Source organism: Barbatula barbatula (genome assembly GCF_947034865.1).
Source record: "Barbatula barbatula genome assembly, chromosome: 6".
NCBI lineage: Eukaryota > Metazoa > Chordata > Actinopteri > Cypriniformes > Nemacheilidae > Barbatula > Barbatula barbatula.
The window spans coordinates 14,020,034-14,044,744 of record NC_136765.1 but is presented as its reverse complement, the minus strand read 5'-3'; the positions used below and the strand labels follow the sequence as shown (position 1 = coordinate 14,044,744).

Genomic DNA, 24,711 nt, shown 5'->3' with positions numbered 1-24,711 from the left:
TTAGAGTACTTTGTGTTTTCCATCTGCTGACAAGTTTTTTCAGTTTTCCTTTTGCAGCTGGACCTGCCCACAGTGCCAAACCTACTTCAAACTGGGTTGCATGACTTAATACTACTGTGTTTTATTGGCCTTAACCCCATAAAAAATCGACTGTATGGGATATTGTCAAGATGAAGCTTAGAAACATCCGATCAAACAATACAGACGAGCTGAATGCAGCTATTCAAACATAGTAGGAACAAATACAATGATAGTCGAAACTTTTGACTCTAAAGTGCCTCAGAACAGTTTTCTGTCCTACATTCTTTAAAATGTCTTCTTTTGTGTTCAACAGAACAAAACAACTGATAATTGTTCCTACTATGGGAGTCAATGGGGACAAGATATGTTTGGTTACAACATATGTGTTTGTCAGAACAAAGGAATTTATACAGATTTGGAACAACTCGAGGGTGAGAAAATGATGACAAATATCAAGGGATAGTTCATCCAAATGTGAAATTCTATCATGAATTACTAATTTTCTAGTTGTTGCGAATGTGTATTCTTTGTTTGGTTTAACACAGAGAAAGATATTTGGACGAATGCTTGTAACCAAACAGTTCTTGGACCCCCTCGACTACCCAAGTAGGAAAAATGACAATGTTAGTCAAAAGTGCCCAAGATCTGTCCTACATTCTTCAAAATGTCTTATTTTGTGTTCATTGAGTACATAATGTAACATACTTTGTAGATTTTGAACATTTCTGTTTTGCAAAAACTTTTTTGAGAAATGTAAGTTTTAAATTTGTTTTAGCTGTAAGTCGTAGCAATTCATTGTGCGTAAAGAATCTAGAATATAAGAAAGTTAGCTTTTTGGAATTAAATAACAAAAGAAAAATAAAATATTATTATAATATTAATACAAATATTTTTTAGACGCAATAAAACGGGTTCTGGGCCTTTGACTTTGCCTTTTAAATCCAGTAGATGGCAATCTCACCTCGCAATCTCACCTCACAATGGGTGTGCTCAAATATTTTCCACACTCATGTTTGTTACAAATCCACACCCGTGTACCCATACTATATACATACTGTAATTCTATATAATTATTTAATTAACTATATCCACACCCACATCCACCTTGCGATCATAGGAAAGCCTGTTCTATTGAAAACCTGCACTGACACGCCTCAAACACCGATACACTGTCACAATGTCTCAGCTAAATCTCAAAAAGCACAACTTATATAAAATAAACTCGCATTCGCACCCGTCGGTGTTATAAAGCGTGTTTTCCCCCAAAAATGTAACGAAATCTTGAAATGTAGCGTTTCTCCGCACTTGTTTCTCAACAGTTGTTTACGTGCTCTTGGCAGGGCGGTGAGTTGGAGGGAGAGTCTCTTCGGTATCTCAATAAGTCAATTCTCGGCCAATGTGCTCAAGTTTTCCGGGTCTGGGTTAGGGGAAGAGGACGAAACGTCTACATTTCGAACGCCCATCGGGTTTTATGGGTCAGAGAACAGGATTTTATCGAGCGTGGTTTCGCTAAGCGGTCACATACATGTATTATTGCCGGCGAGCAAACGCGAAATTCTTGCTGCGTTTAGAGATAGAAAGGGTCGTTTAGCAACGTTCGCTGATGTCGCATGTTAATGGTGACTAAATAATTGATACCACGATGGCAATGAAGGTAAGTTTTTACCACATCAATATAAACACTAAGGACGTGGCGCGTTTGCGAGTCGATGAAATGCACCTTGTGCGGTGAAGTCACCAGTGTGTTTATGCGAGTATTTCTTGCCAATTTAAAAACCTAAATATATGAAGTAAATGTAGACGGGATGCTTTTAAATCGTTGTATGCTTGTCAATGTGTTTATGGGACAGCTGGTCGTCTGACTTACGTCATGTTTACACTGCGATACTGTTCGAGAAAACGATTTCTAACATGCACAGGACGTTGGCGGCTGTAAAGCAGAAAAACTAAATAAATATGTTATTAACCATTCGCGTAAGTATTCGACGTGGGTAGACGCGGCCTGTCAACAACAACCTGTCACGCACGAACCCTTAGGAAAATAACCTTGTATTATAGTGAATGTGAACGAGGTGTTTCTAGCATTCTAGCCATTTGTTTTGCTATTTGTAGCGAGGACATATTTTACTTAATACGTTTTGTATAGAAACCCCCAGGTTGTCATAAAACGAGCACTTTTCTATTATTTAAGATAATAACATGCTAGTCTAGTAAGTAGTCTCTTTAGACAGCTTGTGTGGATATTCATTACCCACACATCCATTTCACGTCTTCTGCATGTGTCCAGTCTGTGTTGCATTGAGCAGGAACATGGTGCATCCTGTTAGGAACAAAGCCCGAGGGATGTTGTCATTCAGTGATAGTCAATTGTGTAAACCGAAAAGTCAGCATTATCGTTCCAGTAATGTCATTTTGATCTGAATAAACACTCAGCACACTGAATATGAAATATGATGGGCATTTAAACAACCCTCATACACTGTGTGTGGCTTTGAGTGTCTGTTTTCTTCAGTGTGTGTGGAACTTTGTGAATTTGTGACATTGCTATCAGAAATGAACGGTACAAGTGTATGTTTCTTGACTTGGGAAGGGTTTAGTTAATGCATCATTTAAATCACTAAAACTTTTGCTTAGTTTTATATATTATTTGATCTTATATTGATATATTTAACCTGCATTTAAACAAAAAATGAAATAAAGCCTATCAATGTTTATGAAAGGTTTATTTTGGCATCATACTACATAACATGCTGTCTATACCACACTAAAATATTCATGCACTTATTGTTAGATGTTACCCATATGTTTGCCTTGTGCTTTGTCTACAGGCCAAGGTATTGTATGACTTCACCGCCGAGTCCGGCAACAATGAGCTTACTGTTCAAGAAGGTGAAATACTCACGGTCACTAACCAGGTGAGCAAGCTCAGCTTGTAGTTCTAATATTGAAATGATGCAGTCAGCCGGACAAGACGGACTGACTGATATGTGTGTATATACGGTTTATACAACTATTTTCATTTTTTTCCTGAATTTACGGTTTATAGGGTTTGGTAAACTTATCCTATTTGTTTCATTCTGTGAACTCTCGCAAAATCTTTCTTAAATGTCAAATAAAAATATTGTCGCTGCATCTATTTGCATAAAATGACAATTGGAGATAAAATAACAGACCTCAAATCCTGCAAAGAAAATAAATTCACATTCACTTTTAGGCAATACAGCAGCACATGCATTTATGGAAAGTTACGCGTCTTGTCATGCTGTCAGTCTTTCGCATTGCTGTTGAATGACTTTGAGGTTTGATTTTGTTGAAATTCAACTGACACTGGACTTAAATGGCCACACTACATCTAGACATGCTGCTAAAATAAAAACTTGGGCTGTTCTCTTCATTTTTTGATGTGGCTGTATATTTTTTATGCATTGTGTTGTGTAGAATGTTGGTGGTGGCTGGGTAGAAGCTCGAAACTCCAGAGGAGACACAGGACTGGTGCCAGTGGACTATATTGAGGTAAATCATCAACTAATCATAATTAACAACAATGAAGTGTGGGTTTTTAGTATACCTGGGATGACTAAAATAAAGTAAACATCTCTCTGCTATCTAGAGACCACCCCACTGAGAATGTTTTCTAAGGAATACATTCAAATGCTTTTTATTTCATGCATTATTTCTTTAATACCATCACAAAGCGTTATTCGTAATAAAAAATAATGTCTGAGTTGTAACTGGCAGTGATATAACAGAAATATACTTAATTTTGTATTGTCATTTACTGTATACCACTCCAAATGTAAAATATATTGAAAATACAGGATTCTCAAATATTTGTTCATGTTTTCAGCTCAACCCCGGTAGCACAACGGACCAAAACGATGCTTACAATCATGATCACGACAACAGCCCGGCAAATGCTCAGGTACCCTTGTAAATTATTCCACACAGTACTTAAATCAGTTTATTTTACTTTTTTTGGAGAAGCGTGGTGAACATTCTTAGGTTTGAGTCCACAGATAGTTTTGAAATGTAGGCTGAGATATTTGTTACAATTCCAGGAATCAAATCTCCCTGTCATGGTGCAGTACTTCCTCAAGTGAAATATTAAGCATGGCTCACTATAAATAGCCCTAACTCAAATCTTGGTTTTTCTTCCTCATTTCCCCTGCCACCTTTTACCAGAAATCTGCATTAATTTAATCAGCGCTGTGGTGAGCATTACATTGCACAAAAGCCCTGTGTGTCATCCACAGTTGAAATCCATTTCCTGTGGAAGCAGGAAAATGAGAGTAAATGGGCCTCATTATAGCTGTAGACATTAGGCACGAGGACCACTCTCTCTCTCTTTCTCTCTCTCTCCTTGTAGGTTGTCAGATGTCCACACTTTGTTTTGTGCACTGCAACAGTGTGAATGTAATGGCGTTTGATTGTTCGGCAGTCTGCGGATAGATGAGAAGTGAAATACATTCAAACCTTTAAGCTTAGGCCAGGTTCACCAGTCGCAGATGTCGAACAATTTGGCAGAATTCTAGCAAGAATGCAGTCTGATAATGATCTTTTTGACGGAATAATCTACTCTACCAGTCACGCTTGGACACACTTCACTGAATGTGTGTTTCTCAGAACCTTCTGTTCTTGAATCTAATTAATTTTTTATTAAACTATAATTGAAATGTTGTTATGTTTTAATTGATTAGTTTGAGCGGATGGTGAAGTAAAAGCAGCCAAAACGTAGCCATCATATATTGAAACACCCTCAGTACTGTTTAGAAAGCCTCCCAGGTAGGCACATGTACGGGGTTGATAAAGTCCAGAAGATATATGATTGTTTTCATTGGTCATTAAAAAAATCTAATTCTTTAATTTATGCTTTATTTGTTTAATAAATGTATTTAATTAAAATGTATTTAATTTAATAGTCACCATGAAACAATAATGGATGGTTACTTTTAGTACAAATATGTTAGCCTTAAGGATTGACAAAATTTCAAATGACAAAATTTGCATTTCTAAGTTAAAATATAAAGTCCGTAGGCATTCGGTAATATTCCAAAAACAATAATGCCGGGCTCCATGCGGTATGTTAGTCCTGCGTGACATATTCAGGGACGTAATTTCCACTGGGGACAAGGGGCACATGTCCTCCTCACTTTAAAATTAGTTTGTAAAGATTTTTTCACCACGCGTCGTCATCGTCACGGAGAAGTAGGCTACTAGGACCGAGCAGTACACAGAAAGTTAGCCTGTGTCGATGCGCGTGTCGAGTGCACACTCTAAAAGTCGAACACTGAAAGATTATTTTCAGTCGCGTGGTTTTGATTTGAATTAAGTAGAAATTAGTTTTTACGTGGTCGTTGTTTCGGTTGGCTAGGTTAAGCTGTTTCCTTATAATGGACTTCTAAGGGGAAGATTTCTTTTTTCGCTTAATAAGGACTGCAGTTAATGTTTATGACAAGGCTTGACAGAAACGTCGGCTTCGCTAGTCGTTATTTAGGTACGATAAACCAGTGGTTAATCTACGTGATATGTAGGTACACGCTGTATACCCACTAGAAAAGATCAAGGATTTCCGTAAACCTACTTAAAAAAGCGCAAGGATACGTAATAACGTCCTCTTGTGCCAGAAACACTGAAGCACTGAATTTTGGACCATTGGTGCAACTGGGAGATATGAAAAAAAAGGAGATCATGAAAGTCAGGCTCGAGACACTGCCAGCAATCTAGAAGTGCAACAGGTGCTTGATAAGGCTACACAAATGTTCATTGTTAATTATTATAGTTAGCTATCAATGTCAATAATAGGTGCGACTTGCATTCATAAGTGTGACCCAGTGTGTGAAAACTAGGCTAAAAATCTAGGTATTAGTGACGCGCATCAGAGTTAGACCATTTATTTAAATGTTATTTACTGTAAGTATTTGGCATTGCCTTAGTCCAATCAAAACTAAATGAAAGTCTAAGGATTATACTTTCACAGGATATACTTTACGATATGTTGGTTGTCCTGCTGTAAAAGTAATAGAAGGCTAAGGCTAAATTACAGTGATTAACAAAACCAGCAAGACCCCCCAGGTGCCATTGGCTATTGAAATCTTTCAGAATGCCCTAGATTACATATAGAGGCGAACTCTGCATTCGTGAGTGTCCCGCCCCTTAAGTAACTTAAGGTTTTGGTGCAAATTACATCAGCGCATCGAACAAAGCTGTGCATTACAAGACACTTCGGTAGTTATTTAGAAATTATTATGAAAATATTTAAAGACATTAAGAATTTATGAGTTCCTTTAAACTGTTGCTTTTTCTGTGCATGTATATTTTTATTTTATGCTGTCTCTGTAGTTTCTGAGTAAAGTGACAGGTTACAGATTTATTTATCATTTACTCTCTCTCATCACAAAACCAATGCAAGTGAATGGGTGCTATTGCTTTTCGATTAACAACATTCTTAAAAATGTATTATTTTGTGTCCCTGGAAGAAAGAAAGTCATAAGATTAGAAATTACAAGAGGGTGAACAAACCTGACTTTAAATCTACACACTTTCATTTAACACATTATATTTCGTATAAATGTATAAAGGGCTCTGAGACAAAGTTTTCACATTTGATTGCCATATTTTGCATTTATCTCAATGGGTGGAAAATTCTTTTTTAGTAAAGCACACTTGCAGAGAAATTGAACAAATTCTCTAACGTTTCCATCAGCCTCTGGTGAGTCATTCACATTTTGGGGGGATCCACAACACCAAAGCATTAATGATGATAAACACATGAGTAATGTTGTGTTCAGGGAAAATTCGTGCAGTCTTAATAGGTGAAGCCAGGAAGCAAGAGAAATGGTTTTGCAGGGCTGTGACTTCGTATTTACTAGCATCAAGGTCAGGTGTATTGATGAAATTGGCCATTAAGTTGTAGACTAATGGACAAAAACAAACTCAAGAGCCTCTGGCCTTTAGTACCTAAAGCACAACTAGCCCTTTTCTCAGCAGGCAACTTTTCGAGAGACATATTTTTATGCCTTATGTGCAATTCATTTTTGTCCACCCTTCATTTTCCAGGTATGGGAGATTGTTGTTATTGACTTTTTCGTAATGAACGAACAAAGTAATGGTTTCAGCAAACAATTTTCCACATTTTGACATAAAAACAGAAGTACTTTGGATTGTGGTGACATTAAGCAGTAGGGAAGTTTCTGAGATGTTTTAGGAATGGCTGTAAGAATTTGATTTATAAATTTGAATTATAACTGGTTACAAGGACCATTTTTATTGACTGAAACATTCAAGAAACTGAAAATTTAACAGTGTAAACCATAAGGCAGCCATGTTTTTGATAGGTCCCAGGATTGAATGCAATACATAGACAGTGAATTGTTGTAATCTAGTTTTGAGAAACGTTTAGCTCAAGTTTTGTTAAAGGTAAATTCATCAGATGTTTTTTTATTGTAAATTGGTGAGGCGTCTGGGATAATAAGCTTTTTCCAGCCCTCATATTTAACTACCTGCATCTTATGTTGGGGTTTGTGTGATCAGATTCAGGAGGGGTGTAGAGTGGGTACAGTTGATCTTTTGAATAATTTAGCTGAAAGAAACCACTTGAAATCCAAAGAAATAAACCGGATCAAATGTCTAAATGTCTAGGTCAGTACGTTCATAGTGGGGGATGATGACATGAATGCTTTTCATTTAGGGGGTTAATGGAAATGAGGCTTGGACCGCCACGACATGGTCCAACAATTGCTCCGCAGACAACTCAAATAAAACTGAACAGGAAACAGCAGGCAACAATGGTAAGAGAAATAGCCTATCATCATCTGTAATCTCAATGAAATATTTAAAATCTCAGTTTTTTTGTTATAGGAACTTTTAAACTTCTCTCAGTTATCTGAAACATTCAGCATGCCACAGACAAAGTCCTTTGGGTTTCTGAAGTAGTCAAATATCAGCAGCAAGTAATGGTCTTTGCTTGTGCTTCCTACACTTGAGAGAATTATTGTGTTTGAACTTGGATTCCTGTTTCCAAGAATGTGCAAATTCTGAGAAATTCCTATTTAAAAAAAGAACCTGTCCCTTGTCTCCCTTGTATTTGTCGCATATCAGTGACTTAATATCCGGTGCTCCGCAATACCCTCAGTTGTTCTGTTATTATGGATCACGATTACTCTTTGGCGAGTAAAGGAAACACAAAAAAGCATAAACGTAGTTTACTTTTAAAATGATGACTGTTTGACTATTTTAAACATGTAAAAATGTGTAGCATTACGCTACCAAATCCAATATCTAATATCAATATAATTTGCAGGCTAACGTATCATTACATTCAATGTTTCTTGCAAGCTAATTAATTACAATGAATTCATTCATTACCTCGTCCGTGAACATGATGGTCAAACACCATATGTTTCTGGATGGTGAAACCGACATGTCCCATAATTCTGCTCAACTACATTTAGCTTTGCCTTTTGATGTTGTATCGAAAGTGCACCATCTAGCTGTCCAAATTTACATATTGTGACTTTTAAACTTGAACAGGCATTCTCTATTCAATAGTTTACATATTATCATACATTTTATTCCTTGGGTCAGCTTACAATCTTTGGTCCACAACGATTGTATAGCTTTTCATGACCTTTTTTGTGCTGATGTTATGTTTTGACCCTCAGGTTCTCTCTATTCCTTCGATGATGAATGGGACGATGATTCTGATGATGGAAAGTCCACTGGCGGCTATGACGGCCCCCAAGCAGATGACGTTGGAACGATGCAACGGGGTGGGGCTCACTCCACAATGAAGATATCTCTAAACAAGTAAAAGTTGTTTTGATACTCTCAATAATGGTGAAGAAGTATAATCTACACATTTCTTAAAAGGTTTGACTTCATTTTGTTGTAGGTTTCCAGGGTTCTCAAAGACCCCAAACCCAGAGGTGTATTTGCTTACCAAGCATGTAGCCAAAGGAAATGAAAGACTCCCAATTTTTGTAAGTTGTTTTTGGTTTTCTCTTGGTTTACTATACATTCGTATACATAAAAAAAATATTAAGTTCCCTATCAATACTTCACTCGTACTGTGTAGCAGGACGTTGCAGGGAAACTCCTTTTTCTCCGATGACTGAAGCTTTTAATAACTTAGTGAATACTGCACGGCCACTGGGAAGTGCGAAGTAAGACTTTGAGCCAATGGCAGCGAAGCTGCATGAACCTATGGCGATGGCGCCGGCCAAAAGGGGCAGGGCGTATGGCTACGTAAGCGGATATTTGTCGGATTGTTTCTCCCAGCCAGACCAGCGTCCATTTGCCGCGACCAGTGACATGGTCTCGTTTGGTGTAAATGAATGGTTCCTGCCGGGGCTCCAACTGGCCCCTCGTCAGCGGACTTCACCGTTCTTCCAAGAAGTTCATGATAAACTCACCAGGTCATGGCACGCCCCCTACTCGGCCCGTCTATGACCCTTTTCTTCCTCCGCTCTCACCTCGGTTGATGCCGCAGAGGATTAAGTCTACAAGAAGCTGCCTCCCCTAGATGAGACTGTGGCCGCACATCTGTGTCTGCTATCGGACGGATGGCTCATCCCTCTAAGCCGTATAGAACCACCTCGGCACTCGTTGGACGCGCATTCTCATCTGCTGGCCAAGCGCCTTCTGCGTTGCATTCCATGGCAGTGCTACAGGTATACCAGGCCAAACTCCTCCAGGGAATGGAGGAGTCCCTTCAGAGGTCACATTCGCGCCCTTCAGAGGTCACATTCCCGGGGTACCGGATTGGGTTTTGGGTATAATATCTGAAGAGTTCTTCCTTCGAGCCTCTGCAGTCTGTGGACCTCCGTTCCGTAATGCTTAAAACCGCTCTGTTTCTAGCTCTAGCATCGGTAAAACATATGGCCGCTCTCTGTGAGCCCCTCCTGTCTTGAATTTGGGCCTGACGACTCAAAGGTAGTCCTCAACCCAAGGCATGGTTACGTACCTAAGGTAATCTCTACCCAGTTCTGGCTTTACAGGCCAGGGTCCTTTCTGTTGGGACTATTAACCGGATTAGGCCACCTATTAGCTTGGCTCTTCCGCCTTCTGCAGGGTTTCCCTGCTTCATACCCAAGCCACGGCTCCGGGATTAACTGGTGTTTTTCGTTCCACTTGTAGCAGGGCGGGATTAAACTGGGATTAGTTTCCCCCATAGCATTCTGCTACAAGTAGTAGTGATTTATCGATAGGGAACGTACTCAGTTACTAACGTCACCTCGGTTCCCTAAAATACGGGAACGAATACTGCATTCCTGGCCGTGCTTACAAGCTGCATATGGTCTTCGAAGTAACCTGAGAACCCTACAGCAATGTGTCTGCTTATATAGCCCATTTTGGCAGGCGTGATCGCCATTAGGTCCGTGTGGCTTCACTGCCATTTCTTCACTTACCAATGGTCGTGCAGTATTCACTGCGTTATTAAAAGCGTCAGTCATCAGAGAAATATATATTTTTTCCCATAACGTCCTGCTACGCAGGGAACCAAGGTTACTTTATTACAGAAAAATACTGTTCTTAAGCTTTTCGTTTTAATTGCAGTCGGGTGAGGTGGGTCCAGTTTGGTTGTATCCACAAGCTCAGATAGATTGTATGGTGGCTGATCCCAAGAAAGGTTCAAAAATGTACGGTCTGAAGAGCTACATCGAATACCAAATCACACCTAACGTAAGTTTCCTTCAAACAACCCTCTGGAACTGCATATTTTTGCTTTTTATTAATGTTAATCTTGGTTTATTTGAGTGTTTAACAACTGGTTTCAGACTACAAACAGACCAGTTAATCACAGATACAAACACTTTGATTGGTTATACGAGAGGCTTGTGGAGAAGTTTGGTTGCGCTCTGCCCATTCCATGTCTTCCAGACAAACAAGTTACAGGTAACAAAATGAAAACAAAGCTAGTGTTTTTGTTCTTAGAGATGCCTAACATCTGTTGACCATTCCTGTTTAGGTCGATTTGAGGAGGAATTTATCAAAATGCGCATGGAACGCTTGCAGGGCTGGATGTCCAGGATGTGCCGACATCCGGTTATCTCAAACAGTGACGTTTTCCAGCTTTTCCTTAGCTACAAGGATGAAAAGGTGCATTTGCTGTAATACAGAATACAGAACATTTGCAATGCATAGGCCTGCATTCTGACATAAATATGAAGTCTTGCATTCAACGTAAGATTTGAAAATAGAATTTTTAAAAAGTGTGGCCAGTTTTTATGTTAAATGGGGTGTGTCATTTTTACTACGTTAGGATCCCAGAGATAACTGTAAGACAGTTGCAAGTTGTGAAATCAGCTGGAAACACTGTGGTGCTTTCAAAACATTTCTCTGTTTGTTTGGCACATAAGGGTTCGGCAAACCTGTTCTAAAACAGGTTTCTATTATTATTTCTTCTTTAGTTTGGCAATAGTGACTCGAAAATGACACGCTACATTTGAAAACAAAAGTATGAATGTGAATTACGTATTAAGATTTTTTTAATGATTTGTCCCCTTGTTAAATGAAATCTACTGAGCCTAAATTACACAAACATTTTAAAGGTAAAAAGCACGGGCAAAGTTCTTGCAAAGCTTGAGTATTTTGAGATGAAGTCCTTGAAATATAATCTTAAACATTGTATGTTGTTTAGAACTTTTCCATGTTAAAGTAAGATTTACTTTTACTTTTTTAATTTATTTTTTTGTATGCTCTCCATCAGGATTGGAAACTAGGGAAGCGAAAAGCGGAGAAAGATGAAGTAGTGGGTGTAAAAATGTTCTCCACGATAGATCCAGAGCTTCCAGAGCTAGATCCAGCTCAAGTGTGAGGGAATATTTAACTTTACATAAAACCTATTTTTAAAACTTCTGTTTGACAACGCAGTGGTCTTCTCTTGATGTGATTGTAGGGAGCAGAAGTGTGAAACGTATAATCAGTTTACTAAATCTATGGAGAACAGTGTTAAAGAAATTCTAGCTGTTGGTCATCTTCACTGGAAGAGATGTACAGGCCGTAAGTTTTCAAATCTCCTCATTCCTCACCCTTACTGTACTTACTGACTTACTGTAACTCCAACATTATATAGTTTGTCTCATGTCCTGAGACATTTTATTTGGATCATGGTTGTTTTGATTCGATGAATTAATTAATTTAATTTAATGTTCTGTGCTAATGTTTTATACGTGACGCATCATTTTCTGTTTTTGATTCAACAGCATTGCAAAAGGAGTATCGGCAGATTGGAAAAGCATTTCAGAACCTGTCATCTGCTTTTAACACCAGTGCATACCCAAGTAATGTTTAACTTATTATCAATTCTAACACTACAAAAAGCCTATAGTATTCGTAGTATAATATTTTATATCACATCTAAAGTTTTAGGTAACTACTTTGTATTTTTATGATTATTTGTGTGATATTTGCTTGACATAATTTGTTTCCTTTTTAAAGGGGAATCAACGCTTACCGATGCGTTAACCGCAACGGGGAAGACGTATGAGGAAATAGCAGAGATCGTTGCTGGACAGGTATCATGCAGTAAATCCAAACTTGTGAAGTCCTTGAACTCTAACAGTTCCCTTCGTCCAAATCTTTCTGCTTGCTTGTATCCTGCTGCTGTTTCCAAAAGTGATAGCATTGTAACCGCCAAGGCCGGCCAATAATAACGCAACCCCTGACTTCTGTTTTTAGAGAGTAAGCCGTGTTTATGAATAGAGTTAACCACTCATTTTGGAATTCTTTTTTGTTAATCAGCCAAGAAAAGATCTACACTTCCTGATGGAAACAAACATCGAATATAAGGGACTACTGAGCTGTTTCCCTGACACAATGGGAGTTCACAGGGTACGAAACTTTCACCTCTTTGGTATTTGTACTGATTGCTTGTTCTATTAAAATGGTCATAAATCTAGTGTGTATGATAATGTACACTGTGGCTCAAATGTCTGAGACCACATTACATTGAAAATCTGAGAATAAAAATCCATAACTCCAAACTCCATGGATGTCATGCTGCTAAAGCAAAAAGGGAAGTTGCTGATTATTTAATTGAACGAAAATCGCGCTCTCAGACTTCTGGACCACTGTGCTGTGAGTCTCATGAACACATTTTAGTCTTTAACAGATAAAAAAGAAACGCTGCTATTTGTATATTTCCACAGGCTGCCATTGATAAAGTAAAAGAAGCCGATCATTTGGTGGCGACGAACAAGATCAGTCCACAAGATAAACACACAATGGAAAAGAATCTTAGCACCATGTCTTACACATTACAAGGTACATTAGTACAACTTTGTCTGTAAGACCTTTTGTATCTGTGGTTTGGTAATATTACCTGTGTGCTTGTAGTGTTTGTCCCACGCCTGTAATCTTAGCCTTACCATCTGTTTCTCTAGCGGAGATGAATCATTTCCATAGCAACCGTATCTATGACTACAACAGACTGATGCAGTTCTATCTTGAGGAACAGGTGAAATTCTATGAGATGGTGAGTAACAATAAAACACAACAAATATGCAGTCTACATTGAATATATGTAACGCACTGTGTATGTGATGTCCTGTTGTGTTTTTGCTGGGTAGATTGCGGAAAAGCTGAAGAACGCTCTCAGTCAGTATACGACCATGTGAGGACACGGCAAACCGTGTCTTGTGAATTTTTCATTTATGGTTGCTTGTGTGCTTTTTAACACTAACAATTAACCATCTTGTTTTGACTTAACAAAATAAATGATGCTTTATTTCTTTATAATATAAAACATGTAAAATACAAGGGAGCAAATAATATGTGCACGCATACATAAGATGGAAATCATTAACCGAACACCAAATATTCCGTTCAGAGGAATTGAGGATTATAACTGTTACAGCGGCTAATATGATTTAACACGCTCCTGTGTAAAGACAAGGTCTCTCAGGGACGCATATATGCTCAGGCTGGGCCTTCTACCAAATTACTTTTATTAACGTTTTAATTAAATCGTTAGACATGGTTTTATTTTCAGTGTGTGATGGTAAGCACGTCAGATGTTTATATGTGTGGTATGTTGTGGATAAAAGCAGTATGTATTTTACCTGTGGTAAAACATTCTATGCAAAAATCTGAAAATGTCTGTCACATGTGTAATATTTTTAACTAGCCCTCCAATGTGTAATAAATATTTCTTTATACTATTCATTGTGCTCTGTGTTGCTTGGATTATCGTCAAAATAGATTTAGCATAGCACAAAAATATCAAAATATGACTATTCAGTCTAATCTGTGAGGTGTTTTGACAGTAAGGTATGGTCCTGGTCAAGGAAGCTGGTGGGTCGGTTTTAGGAAATTTGAAAAAGGAAACAGATCTCTGGCCTTAGAAAGGAGGAAATGAGGAGTATAGCGACCTTGGTGTGTGCGTGTGCACTAGCGCGTGTGTACAGGTTTTACTACACTTCATTGGGTTTCTGTGGGAGTAATACAGTAAATAGGGGTGTAGTAGGCTTATATTTAAAATCTTATGTAAAAACCACTATGAAAGTCTCCACCCATATAATTAAGTGATGATAGTGTAACAATAATCAGTAATCGTAATCTGTTTTTCCTTTTATTTATTTTTCAATCTTGACTATTAAAGTTTTTCCGTGTTTGTTTTGACTGATGGTGTATGAAATGAAATGGTAGAAAAATGTTGAGTTTCTAATCCACTCCACCCATATCTGATATTGTGTGATAAGCAGTTAGTCTTTATGCATGGTACAGATACAGTACGTTATCATAGCAGAGCAGCACATCACAGGATGTCATCCAATGCTACTGTAACACAGCTGCTACATTTGTCAATTTAAAAAATAAAGTAGGTACAAAATGTAAACAATGTTGTGAAATGAAGAGTTAGGTTCCAAAATGAGAAATGTTAAAAAATCATGTTTTTTTATTGCATTCCAATTAATATCAATCAAACTGCAGTTGGTTTGTTTTGCTATAAACCATAATAACTCCCAAGAATTAAGCTAACTAACATAATAAAACATTATTTTGTTTTTAAACTGAGTTATCTCATTTTGTAACCAAACTCCTCAAATATACATTCAGGCAATAAATACATGAGCATATGTTATACACATATAATCAATAATATTTCGACTAAAGTGTCCTAAAGTGATGTTATGGAGAGAGGCGGGGCCTATATGTCCTGGGGCGAATCATCATGCTCACTCTCTTCAGCGAGTAATAATCCGAGTCTTTCCATGAGTACCACACAATCCCATCAGGCCCCAAAAGATTCCTCCCTTTGTCAGAATAGCGCCCCCCCTGCTCATCAGGATTAAATCAAAGCCAAGTCAGATAAGTTATTTGGGATACATCCAATGACTTTAATAGATGAAATTAAAATGTTAATTGTTTTATTGGTATCCTACCTTATAATACACTCCATTCAGATATGCAAAGAAGCACTGCTTGTACCACCAGCCTCCATGAGATATCTCAGCACAGATGTCACCCGTGTCAGGTGTGCTGAAGCTTTGCTTGTCATGATACCAACCAAAGGAGTCTTCAACTGTACCACTAAACCCAGACACATGGAGACGGTAGTGGTTTTCCTCATTCTCAATCCTGTAAACCAAGCAAAGGACGATCTTATTTCATGGCCAGCTTGTGGAAGAAATTGTGACACAACATGATCACACCTGATCTGCATATAAGATTATGTTTTTTGTGATACTGCTTTATTTAATTTTTTATTGACGATTTGCATTCTGTGTGTTTACCAGAAGTTTTGGTACAGTGCATGTTTGTGCTTGCCGTTCCAGTCCTCAAGGTCAATGCGAAGGGAATAGTCTCCCTGGCTGGAGATGTCATGAATGTGGTCATTTCCCAGCCAGAATTCTGCATGAAGATCTCCAAAGCCGTCCCTGTATTCTTTCCATTTGCGATTGAAATTAACCTTACCGCCCTGTCGACGCTGAAACATAGTCCAGCCCCCTCCTTTCAGAAAGACATTAATATAACACCGATAAACTTGATATACATCGTTAAATCTTGAATAGAGGCTTTTACTGCTGAAATCTAACAGAATAGAACTATAGACTTATAGTCTATGAATATGTTTATTGGAAAAACGCAATTACCTTGGGTCTCCATATCGCAGTAAACTTCAACTGGTGTCGAACTCAGGGAGGGAACGACAGTAAAAATACCAGATCTGTGGATTCCATTGTAGTATAGGGATGCACAGTCAGTTGGACAGTTTCTTATGTGTTGACCCTCTGAATGAAAATAAAAATAATAATTTGACATAATAACACATGATAATAATACATGAACAAAAATGTTTACGTAAGACTGAACTAGATTCAGGTTTTGTCCTCAAAAAATCTACTTATATTTCAGCGTATACTGTATTATGAAATATTATTAAAATAATGTGCAACAGTTAAATGCTATTAAGTGTCCAGTTTATGAAATTTAGCAGAATCTATAGCAGTGAGGTTGTTAACTCCAACCAATGGCTCATGTGGCTCATAAAATGTGTAAATAGGAAGAACAGTGGCAATAGTAAACACTTCTATGTAACAAAAATAATTTTGCAACTCCACTTGTAGTCCTGCTATATAGGCCACTTTGCAAGATTGATCCAGAAGCACCTCCTGTTTCAGTTTTTATTTATTTATTTACATTTAGTCATTTAGCAGACGCTTTTTATCCAACTTACAAACAGTTCGATGAGCAATAAGCGATATGTCATAAAAGAGCAATAGTACATTAGGTGCTAATACAAAGTGACTAGTTTCAACAAAGGAGAAGGGTTGGTGTACTTTTTTTCATTTTTCTGTCAAGTATTCATAGAAGAGATGGGTTTTAAGTCATTTTTAGAAGGTTGTGAGAGATGTGGTTGACCGTACCGCGTTAGGAAGAATGTTCCATTTTATGCCTTACATTTTACTTAAATAAAGTATACTTATATTTTACTTATATAATTACATCATAAAGAAATTTGTTTAACATTTTAAATAGGTTATAAGTAGTCTGTTGGTTGTACTTTGTTAAAACGTTTGAGTAGTTAAACAAGATGTTCTACGGGACCAGCGTAAAACAAGGATTAATTATGTCATCCGAAGTGGTCTATAGCAATAACATACATGGTTGCGACAGCCGATATCGAGATATGAATCACCTTTCAAAACATACTGTTGTAGATAAGCTCTTCAGTATCGACTCATTCTGACCTGGGTGAAGGGTGTCTTGAGCGCTGAGAAGCGTGTTTGAGCGGATGATGTTGATCATACAGCCAGGATTGTGCCGTATGCGATCCACTATCTTTGTTAGGTTGCGGATCTGTGCTTCCATGTCATAGATGAGCGATCCGTGGATCTGCAGCACTGTATTCGTCTCTTCATAGATTTGCTGCAGTGTGCGCAAGAGATGCTCTAAAGAAGATTTCATGTCGTATTTCGCTTCACTCTGCCAGAAACAAGCACGTTAGTTCTATATTTTCCTATTAGTGCAGATATTAGAATGCATATTATATTGAAAATATGAAAAACTGCATTTTAAGGACACATGTTGTTTTCAAACAGGTACATTGAATGGATGCAGGGACGGACTGGGACTAAAAAACAGCCCTGGACTTTGACTAGGCCTGGCCCAAAGCAAACGGCGCGCGGAAACTCGACAACAACAACAACGCCTGGCATGAGTGTCACAAGACTTTAATTGTGGCTCATGATACTATACCATCCAAATTATAGCGATAGCACTGACGTTGACTAGATGTTGTGTTAAAAGCATATTCTTCTAGATTAACTTGAATTCTCACATAGAAATGGAGGTCTCAACACATTGCAGTCCCTCTTGCTGAACCAATACAAAACAGGTATCTGAAACACACAACACATAGGCCTGAACCCAGAGTACCCCCCCGGTAGTGGTAAGAGTAGTAGATGGAACTAGAAGTGAGGTGATGGGGTAGAGGAGGGATGCTGATAAACTGTCAATAAACAGAGGTAGATCTGCTGTGTATCTATACCTGGAAATTGAGTTGATTACTGATTGTGCTAATTGGGTTAATTATCTGAACCTGCTCCTCCCAAACTTTGTTAAATAAAACGTCATATAATATGCTGTTATATGCTGATAATTTTAAACTGTGAGGTGCTGCTGCTGGCTGTGCTGCTAAATATTTCTGTTAGTTTGCGTCATTAAGTGGCTTCAGCATCTAAATTTCGCAATTTTTTCTCTCTCGCTTTCTAAGCCCCACCCTTTTCTTTCCATTTTTTACCCGCGGCCGCCGCGTTATGCATAATGTTTATTTGTTTCTAGCCTCTAACGTCTTTGCTGTTAGTTTCTTCCCCCCGCTCCCTCCTCTTCTTCTTCTCCATACTTGGCGGCCAACATAGACTGTATAGGCGGCAAAGCAATGCGGCCGCGGCCAGTGCAGCTGGCATCCAACTTAAAGGTGCATTGCTGCCACCTACAGTACTGGAGTGTGAAACAGATTAGTGGGTGGAAAAAAACAGGTGATGACTGCGTGCGTGGCGGGCGGGCCCACCGGCCGTCCTGGAGTACCAGCCATTCTGGGATTCTCCAGATCACACAGATGGCCAGTCCGCCCCTGAATGGATGCTAACTATTTTAGTAATTTAGTGCAGGGGATTTGAAAGAGGCCATTCAATAAGGGAGAAAGGATACCTATTTCACTCAGTTCTCATTAGGCCAAAAATGCGTAAGATTAAAAAAAATCTTATAATTATTTACAATGCATGACACGAAACACAGTCTTGTCCATTAGGTGTAAAATATGTCATAGTACATCAGTTAAGCAGTAGAATAAATACAAAGGAAACATTTTGAGAGAAAATCATTTTATAATCTTGTCAGGTAAGTAAGAAAATATATTACCGTATATGTTAGGCCTATAAGAGGTTTATGTCATGATGAATGATAAAATATTTAAGGTCAAAATGTACCTTGAAGTTCTTGATCTTGAAAGAAATTGTAATGAGCAAACAATTTCCCTTGAAGGGGTTATAGTATACTTGAGCAAAGTTCATATTCCTCCCGAATATTCAAGAGTACAATGTAAAAAACTTAATTGTACAGAACAAACCCCAGGGTTTGAGTCAGGGTTGTACATGAGTGGAGTTTTAGTTGTAAAGAGATGGAGGCATAGCCAAGTCAAGGGGGGGGGGGGGGGGCAAGGGGAGCATTTCCCCCCCAGATTTTTCTGGGGCCTATCCAAAAATATCCAGATGACAATTAAAATGATTAAAATCGAAGTACTTCATATCTATATTATTTATTAAATAATGAATGTAATGTAAAGCACGTAAAGAACTATGATAATATCAGCCCAGCCAAATTGTATGAGCCCCCCAGTCGAGCTTGCCTAGTACCAGGTCTTGGTGGAAGCTATCATTTGTTTTTCATTTAAAGCTGTACAAAACTGGAAACATTTTAAAATACTATTGTTGAGGTGCATCTTGAAAAATGTGTAATGTGTTAACACTATGCGATTTCTGAAACCGTCACAAAATATTTTAGTCACCAAAACGCATTAATTAATGGGGTCTGTGTTATATGTATGTGGTACATGTTTAAATTGTTGTTACTTGCTCACTGCTGATCATGTGGTCATTGAACAGATTATAGCTCTAATCCTGTAATTGATCGGGGTTAATGAGGCATTAGTACAGATCTAGTGTGCGACAGTACTGAAACATCATTGTCTAGATTCTGTTTAGCTGCAGCGAACAATGCAGAAGAATATTATTTTTGCGTGGCCAATAAACCATGAAAACTCATTTTAATGTAAAAATATGACACAAGACTTTGACTTTCAGGCTGGACGAGTGGACACACACATCCATGCAACTTCACACCTTCGGATCTTACCTGCAGTTCCAGCACCTTGATGCGATGCCTGTGGTTCCTCAGCTCCTCCTGAAGCTCTGAGATGGATTCTTTTAGGTCCTGCATTTGCTGTTTGCGTTCCTCATTCTCATGCATCCAGTAGGAAACCTCATCCGTACATCGAAACATATCGGGGCATCTCTGCTCTTCCAGCTGTGGTAGTGTGGCTATTAAACGGCACTGCCCGTTTGGCATCAGCTCATTGCTGTATTCACCACACTGGATTAGAGCGGTGCTAACACGATGTGTGTTAGTCTTAGATGTGTCTATTGTAGCGGAGACTGCATTTTGAGGCTCTTCAACATCATCTTTAGAATTAACATCCAGTGCCCAGGCAGACATGAATAACAGACTGTACAGCAGAGATAACTTCATTCTGCTGTGAATTAAAATACTCCATATAGAGGAACTAGAGGGCTATAGTGAGTAAAAATCCAGTATAATCCGGAATATTTGTTTTGTGAAACCTGTTTGGGTCCTCCTGATTAAACTAATTTCCTCATGGTTTAATACTGTCTGCAGACTTCTTCAGGACAAAGTTATTGAGATGGAGAAAGCTGATTGGTCAGACAATGGCCAGAAATCCTCAAAAGACTGTAAAGCAGCATTCTGCGTAAATAAATAATATAATTAAAGAATTGTATCTAAGCCTAAAAATGTTCTATATATCATTTAAAAAAGTGTATTTTAACATCTATAAACAGTTGATTTTATAAAACATTTTAATACACATTTTGTGAAGTGAAGGATGAAAATAGTGGTAAAGCAAATTGCTAAAACATTATGTAGAAATGCAAATATAATTATATATCTTAGAAATTTGGAAAATGGTTTTAACCTGTAAAGAAATGTGGCTTTATATTCTTTTGTGTAATGCAGCACAAAAGACGATCCTCAAATGCTGCATATTTATTGAGTCATGCTGACCGATGGGTCAAGCATTTCTGCTTTAGCAATTATAACACAGAGAGTGGGTGAAATATAATAAATTCACATAAGACATTAGGATGAAACGTGGTTCAATTAAAAGCCATATGGTGAAACAGCTGCATAATACACTGACACCGAAAAAAGATCTAAAAAATGCAAATTTATGAGATAAGCAAAAGTTACCTTTTACCAGACAGGCATATCCCTCATTATTAGAAATGTGACACGAAATCTGCCTCTCATTCTCTCTCTCTAGTATGTTGTTCTATGAGCCCGTGTTACTACGGATAGACAAACATCGTATCCTGTAAATCTTTTCTAATAGGATTTCTGTTCCTAACACTGCGTGATGCCTGTGAAATACGCACACCCTGTTAAATATATGCCGGGTCTATAAAATACACATCCACAGGGTTCTCCCATTATCACACATAAAAATTACATTTCATATCGTGGTTAATTTTATTATAGATATATAAACTATTTCTACATAAAAATATTTTCATGTTTATCATTCATTTTCGATTTTTTATGGAAAAAGTACATTCTTGCTTGGTTCTCATACAAGCTCATTTTCCATTTAGCTCAAGTATACCCCTCTAGAGCTTTCTAAAGGGCTCTCTGAGACAAAGCAACCAGTAACATAAAAGCTAGCAAGGTCAGGGCTCCGATATAATGATGTGGCCCTAATGGAAAATTCCCTTCTGAAATGTTTTGCTCTAAGTAATAGTTACCAATGTAAAAACACTTTCTGAATGAATAGAATCACTCAGCTGAGTGACTGACCACATGTTTATGTGTAGCTGAAATAATGCCAGTAAATGACATTTGATTCCAGGATTTAGTTTGACATTTTATTATTATTATTATTCGTTATTTTGTATAACAAATCATTTCTGGTTTAAAGTTGACTGATGTTGCAACTTGGCCAGATTATCATTAAATGCATCCAAACCAATATTTTATATTTTTTTATTTACCGTCTGAACTTTTAGCACCCAAATGCTTTCCCAGATGGCTTCCCTTTTTAAATCCCCCACCTTCCAATTCATTTTCAAAAAAGATTAGCACCTGTGTGTCCAAACACAAGGAAAACACATGCACTATAATTGATTCGATGTGAATTGTCACCATTAATGACGGAAGTCCTGTAAACCGACACGTGTGCCCTTCAACACAATGGCCATCAAAATGATGATTCGACAAATGACAAGTCCATGTAGATCCTGCGCTAATCTTGCATTTATTCACAAGGGGCCATTGCGACGTCACCTGTCAATCTTCCATTGATTACTCATCTGCAGGGCAGATGATGCATTGGAGTTTCCTACTTTGCACCACCCCTTAAAAAGTGACATGACATATCCTAGTGTTTGGTGGCCTTGAGGAATTGACGCACAGGTAGCTTATAAAAGACAAGTAGTGAAGAGTTTCAGACAGCATAGACGAGCAAACGCTTATAAACACCCAGAGAGAAGAAACTGAAGCAGGACGTTCATAAGACTGATTTCTCTCTGTGCCACAGGTAGGTAAGTTATGATCTTAACTTGACAAACGTCAACTTTGCCTTTTCAACTTCAGCTTGACATTTGTGTTTGTTTGTTGTTTTGATAAACAATGTGTTTCTGATTGTTTGTCTCAACAAACAGTATATTTTTATTATGTCAATGTGCATTTCTTTACTTAGCTTTTTTATTAATATTTATGGATTATGGATTTTATATCTTAGAAATGATGCAAAAGCTAACTTTGTCATGTTCAAATGTATGTAATGTGAATGAGCATGCATAAGGGTGTTATGTTATAAATACTTGCATTAATTATACTGTGTTGCTGTGAGGTTGTTCAGATATGGTCAAGGGATTGAGGAGGATGCTGTGTCCACCTTGGCTCTTGGCTTTGGCTGTGCTGTGTGCGGGTGGATCTGACGTTAGAGCTCAGTGCTGGGAAAGCACTCATTGCCGGGACCTCAGCACTGAGGAAAGCATCTTGGTGAGTTGCAATGTGAATACTTACGAAAATGATCAGAATTACTTTTGCCCATATTTGGCATTTAATTATCAGCGAAGCCTATAGCACATACGGTAGGGTTCAGTTTAAGTCATGCGACACAAATTGATTCTTGGGGATAAAAGGCATTATTCGTCCAAAAACCAAAATTCTGTCATTATTTATGCATCCTCATGTATTCAAAACCAGTTTATGGTTTTTTTGAGGATACTTTTGAGGATATTTGAGAAATGTCTCAAATGAAATGGAAGTCAATTGGGGCCAGTGTTGTTCGGCAACCAACGTTCTTCAAAATATCTTCTTTTGTGTTCTGCAGCAGAAAGAAAGTCATACAGAATGACATGCTGAGGATTGAATGATGAGAGATTTTTTATTTTTGGGTGAGCTATGCGTTTAAGGTTGTTCCAGTCCCTAACACTAAGCATTAATCTTTCATAATAACTTAATGTGCTTCGCAAAAAATCTTCAAGCGGCTTTATTATCTAATTAATGAACAAATGCTACTTGCCTTGAATGGAAGGATCTGAGTCATATCGGGGGATATCCAGAATATTTATTTTTACTTGGACTAGTAAACAACCTCCCAGAATTACTGAACCCTGATAACCATCTAACAATGCTTTATCCCTGCTGAATAGAAAAAATAGAACCCTGCCCAAAATAATATGGAAAATGTCATGGATTTAATGATGTGAATTGTATTGGCTTTAATGGAAACTATAGGTCTACTACTTTGAGATGGATTTTATTGGTGGGATGTTATCTAACATATGGGAACCATTAAATCTTATCGGAATAATACCCAAAACACACTACAAAAAGGAATTTCTAGTGGTTTTAAGGGGAACCATTACAATTTATGTGATGGTTTCTATTTTTTCAGCAGGTGCCATTGTGCTAAAATGTTGAGTATAATGTTGCTAAGATTTTGGAATACTTAAAATTATTTGCTTTTAAATCTCATTCTTTTAAATGTAAAACTTTAACTTAACTTAAAAATGTAAAACAATATTTTAATGCTCTATCTAAGGAATGCATCCAGCTCTGCAGGTCTGATCTCACAGATGAAAGTCCTATATATCCAGGAGAAAGCCATTTGCAGCCTCCTTCTGAGTCAGAGCAAAACGAGATCCTTGCACCGCTATCCTCCTTTACATTCAACCCCACCCTGGAACAAAGGGCCCCTGAGTCCAGCCCCAGGCACGAGCATAAGCGTTCTTACTCCATGGAGCATTTCCGTTGGGGCAAGCCAGTGGGACGCAAGCGCCGGCCCATTAAGGTCTACACCAACGGCGTGGAGGAGGAATCTACAGAGACCCTCCCAGCTGAGATGAGGCGTGAGCTGGCCACCAACGAGATCGACTACCCCCTGGAAGAGAACATCTCTAACCAGCAGGAGAAAAAAGATGGATCCTACAAAATGAACCATTTCCGCTGGAGCAGCCCGCCCGCCAGCAAGCGTTACGGAGGATTTATGAAATCCTGGGATGAGCGCAGTCAGAAACCACTTCTCACGCTCTTCAAAAACGTCATCAATAAAGACCACCAGAAGAAGGACCAGTGAGGGGATGTGAAGGGATTTAGGGATTGTATGGAATGGTTTTAATATACCCAGATACATTTCTTCCTAGTAAACTTCTAGATCATAAAAGAAAAGGAGTTGAGAGTTTTAGAGTTTATTTGCATTGTAATCAACAATAAATTCTGAATTCTGTACATAGAAATGCTGTGGTGATTAAATACCGGTTAGGCTAAGGAATAATGATTTTTATCTTATTTATTGAAATCTACTATACTGTAAATGTTGAAAATGTGATACATAAAATGATTCTGTTTCAAGCAGAAAAGAACAAATTGATTCATTCACACACTCAA

The 24,711-nt window shown here is 38.1% G+C and overlaps 3 protein-coding genes across 3 annotated transcripts; 2 read left to right on the top strand and 1 right to left on the bottom strand.

The window, feature by feature from the left end:
- Positions 1-1,119: 1,119 nt before the first annotated feature.
- On the top strand, positions 1,120-14,180 carry snx9a (sorting nexin 9a). Its single transcript, XM_079458556.1, has 18 exons — positions 1,120-1,675; positions 2,850-2,936; positions 3,460-3,534; positions 3,869-3,943; positions 7,709-7,808; positions 8,682-8,826; positions 8,912-8,999; positions 10,576-10,701; positions 10,797-10,914; positions 10,988-11,118; positions 11,729-11,832; positions 11,918-12,021; positions 12,225-12,302; positions 12,460-12,536; positions 12,763-12,852; positions 13,170-13,284; positions 13,404-13,495; positions 13,590-14,180. The coding sequence occupies exons 1-18, from the start codon at positions 1,664-1,666 to the stop codon at positions 13,635-13,637; spliced, it is 1,665 nt and encodes a 554-aa protein (XP_079314682.1). The 5' UTR covers positions 1,120-1,663; the 3' UTR covers positions 13,638-14,180.
- Positions 13,723-21,146, bottom strand: LOC306895349 (angiopoietin-4). Its single transcript, XM_079458557.1, has 7 exons — positions 21,010-21,146; positions 19,879-20,505; positions 17,214-17,448; positions 16,116-16,253; positions 15,756-15,972; positions 15,405-15,600; positions 13,723-15,297 (listed from the first exon to the last, which is right to left on the bottom strand). The coding sequence occupies exons 2-7, from the start codon at positions 20,269-20,271 to the stop codon at positions 15,151-15,153; spliced, it is 1,326 nt and encodes a 441-aa protein (XP_079314683.1). The 5' UTR covers positions 20,272-20,505; positions 21,010-21,146; the 3' UTR covers positions 13,723-15,150.
- Positions 19,684-24,677, top strand: pomca (proopiomelanocortin a). Its single transcript, XM_079458558.1, has 2 exons — positions 19,684-22,818; positions 23,867-24,677. Exons 1-2 carry the CDS (start codon positions 22,678-22,680, stop codon positions 24,398-24,400), a joined length of 675 nt encoding a protein of 224 aa, XP_079314684.1. The 5' UTR covers positions 19,684-22,677; the 3' UTR covers positions 24,401-24,677.
- Positions 24,678-24,711: the final 34 nt, after the last annotated feature.

Coding starts and splice junctions, on each gene's coding strand:
- LOC306895349 (XM_079458557.1), bottom strand. CDS start 20,271: ATGAAGTTATCTCTGCTGTACAGTCTGTTATTCATGTCTGCCTGGGCA. Junction 15,973..16,115: donor CTGCGATATGGAGACCCAAG/GTAATTGCGTTT, acceptor TCTTTCTGAAAG/GAGGGGGCTGGACTATGTTT. Junction 15,601..15,755: donor GCACTGTACCAAAACTTCTG/GTAAACACACAG, acceptor CTTGGTTTACAG/GATTGAGAATGAGGAAAACC.
- snx9a (XM_079458556.1), top strand. Junction 3,535..3,868: donor TGCCAGTGGACTATATTGAG/GTAAATCATCAA, acceptor TCATGTTTTCAG/CTCAACCCCGGTAGCACAAC. Junction 10,915..10,987: donor TCCAGACAAACAAGTTACAG/GTAACAAAATGA, acceptor ATTCCTGTTTAG/GTCGATTTGAGGAGGAATTT.
- pomca (XM_079458558.1), top strand. CDS start 22,678: ATGGTCAAGGGATTGAGGAGGATGCTGTGTCCACCTTGGCTCTTGGCT. Junction 22,819..23,866: donor GCACTGAGGAAAGCATCTTG/GTGAGTTGCAAT, acceptor GCTCTATCTAAG/GAATGCATCCAGCTCTGCAG.